Source organism: Corylus avellana, chromosome 3 (genome assembly GCF_965113065.1).
Source record: "Corylus avellana chromosome 3, dhCorAvel1.hap1.2, whole genome shotgun sequence".
Taxonomy (NCBI): domain Eukaryota; kingdom Viridiplantae; phylum Streptophyta; class Magnoliopsida; order Fagales; family Betulaceae; genus Corylus; species Corylus avellana.
In genome coordinates, this window is record NC_142492.1 from 13,168,966 (window position 1) to 13,180,087 (window position 11,122).

Sequence of the window (11,122 nt, forward strand, 5' to 3'; positions counted from 1 at the left end):
ATGATTGATTTGGTTATCCTATTTAAGAGATTTGTTTGTTTTTAAAATTATTCAAATAATTTGTAAAGCTCTATAAATAAAGCCTTGTACACAATCAAATTAATCAAGATTTAACCTTTAAAGCTTTAACCAGTAAATATAAGCTATAAACCGAACCACGTAATTTTCTAGTCTCTCTTTCTTTAGCCTCATTTTCAAGAAAACTGGCAAAGCTTTGTTTTTATTTGATTGCATTGCATAGAAGTAGGAAACAAGATAAAATTTGCAACCAAAGTGATTAGCTAGAGCTGCATATCCTATGCCTAATAGCATTCATATAACTTAATATCCATCTTGAGGCGAAAATAATATGCACCCTGCAAAGTGTCTGTACGAATTGTTGCAATCCCTCTAGTCATGAAAAAATCTCCTGTCCCACCGACCACTGAGAAATCCCTGGTCTCCTCTGCCATCAAGTCTGCACCCATGATGTTTATTGTGCCCTTATGCTGGCTGGAGTTGAAGACCAATGTGAAGGCAAACCAGGCATTGTAATCATCCTTCTTGTTGTAGAAAAATAAGCCTTGAGCTCTTGCAATTGGAGGAGAAAGAAGATGGTTGTTTTTTGTAATAGGATCATTAAAGACAACCAGCATGCCAAAATTGAAGTTTCCAGGCAAAGACTGGTTTGCAACTTTGGTGGAGGTTGCGTTAGCCGCGTTTGTGCCATTGAAGAGGATGTCGTGGTAATAGAGCTCGAAATGCTTGCATGGTTTTCGGTGTCTCAATGACTTTTGGGATGCCAAAACAGATTGGCAAATGAGGAAGAGGAAAAGGAAGAGGAAGAAGCAAGATTTTTGTACAAGCTCTCCCATTGCTGTTCTTGGGTAATGGTTGTGTTGGAGATAGTCATGTTAATGGTGTTTATATAGCCGCTTCCAAGTGCTTAAAGCACATATATTAATTTAATTTAGGCAGTAGAATTTGGACATGACCAACAAAATTGGGAAAGGGTACTTCATTATTGTACCTAAATGATAATATGGATACGGAGTAATGCTATAAGGAGAATTATAGTTCTTTTTTAATCCTTTTAGATATGATGTAACTTTTAAATTTACCAATATGTCAAAATTCAATAATGATCATCTCAAATTCGATGATGATTTTAAAAGGCACATCACATTTAGGAGGACTAGTGGAGAACCCTAATCTTCTTTACAACATTACTCATGAATATGATCTTACGAAGATTTGGGAAGAAAAAAGCTACACTCATGCATATTTTGCTAAGATAATTTTAGAGGAAGAGTGTAGGAGGGACCCCTAAGTGTCAGTCCCAAACTATCTCAAAGAGTGGTCCTTGAGTTTAGTCAATTTGACCACGAATGTGATATAGTTTTTTCAGTAACTCCATTATTATACCTGAATGATAATATGGTCATGGAGATGGTCCTAAGAAGATTTGGGAGTGTATGAGGGGACCCCCTTAAGTATAAGTCCCAAACCATCTCAAAGAGTGGTCCTTGAGTTTAGTCAATTTGAAGTTCAAATTTAGCTTGGGTGCTCTAAAAAAAAAAATTTTTTAAAAATTATAGCACATGTACAGTAGTTTTTTCAATGGTCGAGATTTAGTTTAACTCTCTTTTTTTAATGGAAAACTTGAAATTAAATGTAGAACGTTGAAATTAAATGCTGTTGTTTTTTTTTTTCCCAGTATCTAAGCGATATCCTGTGAACCCTCTCTTGTGCTTGATATGCTCTAAAAGTAACAAAGATTGCTTTTAACCATGGTTATATTTTGTTAACTTTGGTTAGTAGTAGATGAGATGTATAGTTTAATGTTTTCCACGCTAAGGTCTAAAATGGGTATAAAACAAGTATATAAAGTTAATTGCAGTGCTAGAACAATAGAAAAAGAACAAAATAAATAAATAAATTGATTGTGCCACTCCCATCTTCCCTGTTTCTCTGCTCTGTTTTCTGCAAAAACAGAGCAGAAAAACAGAACTGGTACCAAAGCCACGTTCAAAGAAGTGTTGAGAACATAAAGTTGAAGAAAAAAAAAAAAGGACTTAGAGGGAGAAACATGGCCAGATCAAGCAATGTAAATTGGAGCAGCTTCCAATTTTTTGTGGGGAGAAATATAATTTTTGGTGGAGAATTGCTATACGTAGTACTTTCATCCATCTAAAGGTAACGTGACTTTTAAAATTACAAATAAATTTTGGATGGATTACTATTAAATTCGATTCAATTGTGATTTTAAAAATCACATTTCATTTAAGGCAATTAGAACTTGACCCGATTTTAGTTGTGGTCGAATATAGGAGTAGTTGTATGAAGATGAAGACCTTGTGTATTTGTTTGTTTGTTTCAAAAAAGGGAGTCAAAAGGAGAACAAAAGAGTTGTTAGAATGATTCAAGGGGAGTAGCAAAAGCTATTTTTCTAAGAATTATGAGAGTAAGAAGGCCAGGGAAGGATGAGATATTCTGTAAGAAGAATTTCAAAGGAGATAAAAAGGTATGGACCATCAAACTTCAACTTCTTAGAAGAAATTTTGAAACTATGAAAACAAGGGAAAATGTAAGTGTGAAGAAGATATTACCAATTGGAAAATAATTGAGAAAATATTTATAAGTTTGCTAGAAAAAATTTGATCTTATGATGGATTCCATTGAAGAAACTAAAGGTATCTCTAAATTGGATATTCAAGAGTTGTTGAGTTTTTTTGAAATCTCACGAGCAAAGATTTGAATGACTTTTAAAAAGTTCATTGAGAATGCATTTCAATCTATACTCAATGTGAAACTCTAAAAATCTTAAAAAGAAACAATCCACTCATGATCAAAGTGAAGGCAACTCATTTAGAGTAGGGAAAGAAGGAAGAGGAAGAGGTTGAGGCAACTACAACACAAAAAACAAGCAATGAAGGCTGTCACAAAAGATATAATATTTGTAAGAGGAAGAGTTAGAGGCAACTACGACACAAAAAACAAGCAATGAAGGCTGTCACAAAAGATATAATATTTGTAAGAGGAAGAGGTAGAGGCAACTACGACACAAAAAACAAGCAATGAAGGCTGTCACAAAAGATATAATATTTGTAAGAAGGAAGAGGAAGAGGTAGAGGCAACTATGACACAAAAAACAAGCAATAAAGGCTGTCACAAAAGATATAATATTTGTAAGAAGAGTTGGCATATTGAAAAAGATTGTTGGTTTAAGGGAAAGCCTCAACGGTGATTATGTATGGACGTCGACGTTAGAGGATGGCCCACCTTGTGGTTGGGTGATTGAGCGCCATAGATATTATCATGGGCTACTTTTGTTATTTTCTACATTTTATTTATATTGTTATTTAGTTTCAGGCTGGTTAATGTTATTTTTATGATATTGGGTTTTATGTTATTTAATGGGCTTGCAAACAGATTTCAAATGTTGAAGAACAATCTCAATGTTCATTCCTTCATGCTGTGATTGTGGGAGCGTTTTGGAAGCTGGAACTAAGGATGAAATCTCATTCGATAAGGAACAAGTCTTTGGATAGACCAAGGAGACCACACGAAGATATCAAGAAGAGTTAAAACTGTGTTTGGCATTGTGATTTTGAAGATAAAAAATGCGATTTTAAACCAAATCGGATCGTTTGGAATTGGGTTTCACGATTTGAAACTATATAAAATTTGTATTTTCAAATCGCAGGCAATATATATATATATATTTTTTTTTTAACAAACAATTTTAAAGGCCAAACTGCAATTTTTTACAAACTCTTATAAGAGAATGACTCATGTTACGTTTGTGTGATGATGTCTTACTTCAATCAGAGTATGCTATTAGTTATATAAGGAAGTTGGGTTACAAGCGGTTATTAGCAATATCTACATCCGTATAATGTAGGTTTTTTTTTTTTTTTTGAAACATATCATACTCATTCATTGATAAAAGTTGCGAGCCTAAAGCTCTTACAAATAGAGCAAAAAGTTCTGAAGTAAATCATAGCCGAAGTTAAAGATATAGTCATCAACAACAGACCAAATCAACCAAAACACAATATCCGCTAACCTATGACTAAATATCAGATTTAAAACTCAGATCTGCATCAAACAAACACCATCTAATGCATAGGTAGCGCTTATTCCTCGGCCTTGAGAGCAAAACCCCCAAGCCGATACTCATCCTCCTCGACTCGAAAGCCAGGATAAAGTTCACATTCACAACCTAAGGGTTTGGACCAGTAATAACAGCCAACAACCGGGCGCAACAAAGCAGGAGAAGAGAGCCTTATTACAAGCATAAATAAAACCATACAGGGAAATAAAGGGAACAATAAAACTAATGCAGGAAAAGAAATTACAGCAAAGAAAATCAAATACAGGAGAACTCAAAGGAAATACAAAACAGAAAAACAACAATATAGGGAAATAAACGCGAAAAACACTCAAAGCAGGTCACGGCAGCCAGAGGAGGCCGATCGCGAGCTGGCTGGAAACCACCGTGGAAGGTGACACAAAAAGCTTGGAGCGGGAGGGGCGCGTGAAAAGATCCGACAACGAGCGGTGAGCAGCGAAGCAGGCGCAGAGGAGATCGGCGGCACACACAAACAAGCAGGGAGGAGGAGAGTTTGAGTGAAAACCCCCAAAAGTAGTACCCACCGAGAGAGAACACAAGCACAACAGAACAGAAAACACCAAAGACAGAAACAAGCCTAAAACAAAAACCGGAAAGCAAAGAAGGGAGGAAGGATGCAGGCAACGGGCATCCCTCCTCCCCTGAGGTGGCGGCGCTCTGGAGGGGGGCTTAGGGTTTCTCTCAGGTATAATGTAATTATCAGTTTTAGGTATCTGTATCATGTAATTACTATCCACATTTGCGTGCAGTGATTGTGGTTATTAAATGCGGCTATTATCCATTATTAATAAGCGTTTTGGACCTTGAAGTTGTAATTCCTCCTACTTCTAGTAAATACAAAAAATGCATTATCTATAGTTAACAACTGTTATTCATATTACAATTGCTAATCACTTTGCCATAAATTTTAAATCCCAAAAAAATAAAAAAAGGAGGAGGAGGACCGAAATTCAAAACATATAATAAACATGAATTATGTCTCAATGTAACACATTCATAAGTGATGGCAACAAATCTACGGCACACTATGAATCCAAATCAGTAATCTTACGCATACAAATCATGAATCAATTAAATGTAAAATGTAGTGACAATTGAATTGTAAGTAAAATATGACAAAATAATAACATTCATTGCTAACGAACTTCTAAGCAAAAGAAAGAGATTTTTCAGTCCTTGAATTTGAAGCTTATATATATATTTATATAAAGAGTATGTGGATGTGTAACAGTGTTGTACTTCTAACACACTGTAATGGACTGAAATGGATGGAAAAGGAACAAGATGAATGATGAATTGATGAAAATGGAAATTGTTTATAGAAAACTAAGCATTTCGAGATGCTTATACCTCCAAAGTTCACAATGAACATTCTACAAATTTGAAAAGGCTTCCTTCTAAGTTCAACCTTTTATACTTACATTTCTTGCCCAACTACTTAACAGCTTTCCTAACAGAATTGCTAACCACACTCGGTTACAACTGTTTATTACAAGCAAGCAAAACGTAGCTTAATTGACTACTTCCTGCTGTAACCATTCCTTTGCCACGTGGTTTTCTCAAACAGTTGCTACGTGTCACTAATCTAATATACCTATTACAGGATCCGATTATTAACCACATCACTACATTTGCATACTCTAAAACCGTTATTCACATCCGCATATGCGGATTGTAGTATTTGCTAACCGCATCCGCATATGCGGATAACACATACGGGCGGTTATTATTCACCCGCATTTTCACCCCTATGAAGAGCTGCTAATTAATAAATTAAATAAACAACTGTGATGTCAAGTAATACAAATAGATGCAACTTTATCGCTTGGACTTGAAACGTTTGAGTGAACCACCATTGTAGGAAACTGATTTGCTGAAGTGTGTAAATCCTTTCGAGATTCTTGTGCTCTGACTACGCTTACCTGCATTTTTAGAAGACACTTTTTCAACTCGCACATTTTAAATAGCTATTTTTAAATTGAACTTTTTAAAGTCCCACTAACTAACTGTGTATTTTGTAAAGCTTATCAATTGTACAGAGTCATACCCTTGTAAACACTTGATGTATAAATTCAACAGAGCCTCACATGATTCCGTAGATTCGTTGAGGCATTTCATCATACAGTTTGTGTGCGTTTCTTTCCTTCTGTTTGTTTAAAATTTTAGAACCTCCTCAGGAAAAGATAGGTAGTTCAGCACTAAGTACTCATTTCAGTTATCCCAAGTGTTTAGAGCAAAATCTATAACATATGCTATTTTGAACAGAATAATCAAAAAGGACAAGAAAATAAAATTGATACATGAATTTATTTATTCTTTACTCTTCTTCAATAGAACGTATGAGATTTTCAACAAATGACCAATGAATTATCTAAAACACGAGTATCATAACCTAAGAAGAGAACATAATCTGACAGCATTCAATTACATTCTACACCTCAATTAACTTGGTCCTGAGCCCTTAAAGGTGATTCCGGCCCCATCCATTGGACCAAATTTGGAGATACCCTACTATTATATTGTTGGACAACCAAAACTGATGCTGTTGTTGAGAACTCAGGTGATGTCAACAAACTTCCTACAGGCCCCAGTTCTGGGCATTCGCTCCTCCTGCTTAAACCTAAGGCTACTGCACCTTCAGGCATTCGACCCACCAAAAACAGATTGCAGTGGTTTACCTCACGGAGCACAGCAATTGTATCTGCAGCATTTCTGACTACCCTCTCCTCATATAGGGAGTTATCCTTGACCATGTTCTGCTTGAATGAAGTGAGGAATTCCTCATCTGCTGACCCTCTGGTGCGAGAACTCTCATCCATATTTACTCTGACAATCTCCCCCAGGCTTTCAGGTTCCAATATGAAATGAATAAGCATTAGTCTTATACCAGGGTGCTCCGCCACGCGAGCCCCATAAGCAAGGGCTTCACGGTCATCACAGCCTCCAAAGAAGAGGACCGTAATGAAATAAGAAACATTACTTGCCGCTACATGTGTGGTTCCACCAAGCCCACGATCTACTAAAATTCCTACTGAACATTGTGCATGCTCAAGAACCTTACGATTAACCGTGCGGAAATCATTTCGCGTCGTTTCTAGAGAACCATCAACCCTGTGGTGCTTATGGTATGGAACAATTATGATTGCAGCTCTCTTCGTCTCAGCAGTGGAACATATGTCCTCATGCATGCCAGAAATTGATGAGATTGCTCTCATTGGCCGGATAGACACACGACTCAGTTGCCTGTAAGCTTCAAACCCCACAACAAAATGGTCAGAATCTGATCGCTGGCCCTTATTCCAGAAGGGCAACCCATTTCTTCTTGCCTTGTGTACCATTAATATAGCTGAGGACCTCTCAGAGAGCTCCATGAGGTGCATTGCATACACACAAAGTCCTTCATGCTTCTCAGACCCCCTTGAGGCCTCAAGGAGGTTAACCATAGATGGAATGTTTCTTGCACTGTGGTAACAGGCCAAAATCCTAAGTTGGGTATTTGGATTTTTCCTTTCAATTGTTCTATTCTTGTAATCATCTATTCTTACCCTTTTTGATGGCCCATACACGGCAAGGACAAGAGGGGTAGTGATGAAGGTGGTAAACAGAGCCATTAGAACCATTATGGCAAAAGTCTGGTCATTCAATACCTGCAAATGGAAACAGCAAAACATTATTATCTAATAAAGTTTTTAATCCTCATCATTTACAGAAATGATACTTGCATTACCTTTCTATCTTTACCTATATTGAGAACAATGAGTTCAACCAATCCTTTGCTGTTCATTAGGAAACCCAGTGCAAAAGCCTCACGGAGAGGCACTTTGCAAAGAAGGGACACCACAAGAGTGCCAAATATCTTCCCAAAGCAAGCAGTAAATATAACTAAAGCTAGAAGACCCCATGATTGGAGCCCCTGAATTGTGGCTACATCAGTCTTCAATCCACTTGAAACAAAGTACAATGGCAGGAAGAGACCAGATACAAGATCCTCTACTTTTTCCACAAGAGCGCCTGCAAATGACCCATCCTTTGGAACAAGAACTCCAATCACAAAAGCACCAAACATGGCATGAATTCCAATAGCATCAGTAACAAGTCCAGCAGCCAGAACAGCAGCTAATGTAGCACAAATGTATATCTCGTCTACCGGCTCACCTTCATGGCACCTCTGGGCCATCCATTTGAAGATTGGAGGGAAAACAAGAATAGCGATAACAACAAAACCACAGCCACATAAGAAGACCCAAATTGGGACAAGGGGAGATTTGTCAGAGCCAGAGAGGGAAATGGCAAGAGCAAGAAGAATCCAGGCAACCACATCGTTCACTGCCGCAGCTGACATAGCAATTCTACCAACATCAGTGGTCAAAAGTTTCAGCTCAGCCAGAATACGAGCTAAGACAGGGAAGGCCGTTATGGAGAGGGCCACGCCCATGAAGATAAGAAATGAAGTTGCATTTACACCTTTAGATATTGTTTCTCGGAGGACAACTGAGGAACCAATTCCTAGTGCAAAAGGAAGGGTGATTCCTGCAATAGCAATGCCGAGTGCTTTACTTCCGGTCCGACGAAGAGATTTAGGATCTAACTCTAGTCCTGCCAGAAATAAGAAGAATAGCAGACCAAGGTTTGCTAGAGTGTCTAACACGGTTAGACTATTGGGCGGGAATACAGTGTGCATGTATCTTTTGTTTCGTCCCAGTGCTGATGGCCCAAGTAATATTCCTCCCTGCCAAATAGCGACATTAGTGTAAAATCACCTGTGTTTAAAAAAGTAAGCAATGGTATCTATTTCGGTTTGGATGAGTAATCTTAAAGGTGAAAAATGTCATTTTGGTGAAACCACAGAGTAGGTCTCATGGCTCAACAAACAATTATAACCCAAGTAAAAACCTGTGATTCTCTTTCTTCTTTTTTTCTCTCTCTCATATGTTTTTTCAAAAGCAACCACCATGCCATTTTGTGGCAGCCAAATTATAGTGTAAAAACTCCAAGTTTTACACCAGGAAAAAAAAAAAGAAAAAAGAAATAAACTTTTAAACCTAAATGTTTTTTAAGATTTTTTTCTTTGTTTCTTGTACCTCAGATGTTACAACAAAAGGGAATCAAAAGATGTAAGAGTGCAGAACCCAAGCAGTGATCTTTAGTTTTCTTCTTGGTGGAAAAAGTGAAAGTTTATGCATAATAATATATCATATTAGGCAACATAAACTGAAACTTGATTATATTTATGCAACTATAGAAAGAAGAAATGAACTTACAAAAATCTCTGCAATAACACGTGGCTGCCTTAACGGCTTCAGGAGGAATGCAAGACCCCTTGTAACTACAAGTACCAAGCATATCTGCACTATGGCAAGAGGCAGCGCAAAATGAAGAGGATCATCTCCCTGAAATATTCCATTTGATGTAGCTTTCATTGGAGCTGGACAGGCATCTGTGGAAACCATTTCGCCTAAACAAAATCCCAAAAAACAAAAGTTAGCAAATTTCACTTCAGAACCTGCAAAGAGAGATATCTTTACATAAGCTACGACTAGAGTTTGACCAATGAGCTTTTTAGATCAAATGATACTTCCTCACTTTTTAGCAAGGTGAAGGGTGAGGTAGTGGGTTCAAGTCCCACCGGGTGCTTCCCATAAAAAATAAATAAATAAATAAAGGACTAGGGTTGCATGGACTCATTGTTTACCACCAAAGCAAACTCATTGACATACTCTAGATCATCCCAAACAACTCTTTCCTACAGATCTCTCTCTCACACGTACACACACAAATACATACACACGTATAATGGAAACCCACCTATCATCTAATGATGACTTCTAATGACTCTGCTTAAAAGATATTTAAATTTTCTAAATGTTATGTCTTTATTCTACGCACTAAAATTAAAAAAAATACTTATGTAAGTAGTTAATGTGGACTCAGTTCATGCACCAACGTTCAGAGAACTCACCTCCCAGCAAATTTCCACTTCAGGAGCTGGACAACAAGCAAAAGCATACCAACCAACCCCATAAATAATGAAATTACACCCTCAACTCTGGCCTGCTTTAGACCTACTTGGCTTAGATTAAATACACTTTTCTCTTCCATGTTAAGTCATTAGTACAGTATAGCTAAAGCCTTCTGGAGGATTCCAATAAAGATCCTGACTTCAAACAAACTCAAATTCCACAACTTTTAACCTCAACAAAAAAAAAAAAATAAAAGAAATCAAAAACCAGGAAAACAACTCCAACAATTTACAGATTCCATATGGCCTTATTGGCAAAACTGACCCACATAAACTAGTGCTCCACTAATTCATTCCGGAGGAAAACAGGAAAACAAGTCCAATAATTTACAGATTCCATACGGCTCTTATTAACAAAAGTGACCCACTTCAATTAGTGCTCCACTAATTCATTATCAAATGTCTGAAGACCATAATTCATGCTAGATTTTCATTTAGCAATGGTCAACCCTGATCCTTGTCCAAGTTGACAATCCTAACTACCAAAGAAACAAAACCTGTCTCTGTAGATTTCTTTTCCAGATTCTATGATCCTGTAATAAATTCAGTCCAACAACCGACACAAACAACAACATTCTCCACAAATCTACAAGCAGAGGAATCAGAACCCAAATCCACAAAACAGATAACCATTTAAAAAAGATACGATGCAGCGATCGTTACCTGGTTATGGCTGCAAATCCGGTGACAGAATGGATCCGAACAGACCGTCTGTTAACCGGACCAGAGCTTCTTGAAGAGCCCAAGTGCTTATGCGAGCTTTGAAGTCTGAAAGTCCAAATCAGAGAACATATTTGAATAATCCAAGTGTGCTTTGAAATCTGAAAGTCAACGAACTGAGATTTCAGGCTTTGGTTATGGTGACTTACGACTGAGCACGTCATCCCTGAAAATCGGAAGCCGCGAAAACAGTCGCATGAGTCCCTTTTTTACACTACTCGTCTAACTCCACATGTAGTTGGAGTTAGGATCTGTTTGGTACATTTATT

At 37.3% G+C, this 11,122-nt stretch overlaps 2 protein-coding genes across 2 annotated transcripts; both read right to left on the minus strand.

Moving 5' to 3' along the window:
- Positions 1 to 294: 294 nt before the first annotated feature.
- LOC132176258 (dirigent protein 6) lies at positions 295 to 884 on the minus strand. The gene has a single exon (XM_059588413.2). It carries the CDS (start codon positions 852 to 854, stop codon positions 303 to 305), a length of 552 nt encoding a protein of 183 aa, XP_059444396.2. The 5' UTR covers positions 855 to 884; the 3' UTR covers positions 295 to 302.
- A 5,514-nt stretch (positions 885 to 6,398) lies between these two features.
- On the minus strand, positions 6,399 to 11,098 carry LOC132176148 (cation/H(+) antiporter 18). The gene is made up of 5 exons (XM_059588277.2): positions 11,003 to 11,098; positions 10,797 to 10,901; positions 9,376 to 9,569; positions 7,842 to 8,843; positions 6,399 to 7,761 (listed from the first exon to the last, which is right to left on the minus strand). The coding sequence occupies exons 3-5, from the start codon at positions 9,562 to 9,564 to the stop codon at positions 6,553 to 6,555; spliced, it is 2,400 nt and encodes a 799-aa protein (XP_059444260.2). The 5' UTR covers positions 9,565 to 9,569; positions 10,797 to 10,901; positions 11,003 to 11,098; the 3' UTR covers positions 6,399 to 6,552.
- Between the last annotated feature and the right edge of the window lie 24 nt (positions 11,099 to 11,122).

Excerpts from the sequence above, each read along its gene's own strand:
- LOC132176258 (XM_059588413.2), bottom strand. The coding sequence starts at position 854 with ATGGGAGAGCTTGTACAAAAATCTTGCTTCTTCCTCTTCCTTTTCCTC.
- LOC132176148 (XM_059588277.2), bottom strand. The coding sequence starts at position 9,564 with ATGGTTTCCACAGATGCCTGTCCAGCTCCAATGAAAGCTACATCAAAT. Across the intron at positions 8,844-9,375 it reads GTGTTATTGCAGAGATTTTT|GGAGGAATATTACTTGGGCC; the intron begins GTAAGTTCATTT and ends GCTATTTGGCAG. Across the intron at positions 7,762-7,841 it reads ATATAGGTAAAGATAGAAAG|GTATTGAATGACCAGACTTT; the intron begins GTAATGCAAGTA and ends TTCCATTTGCAG.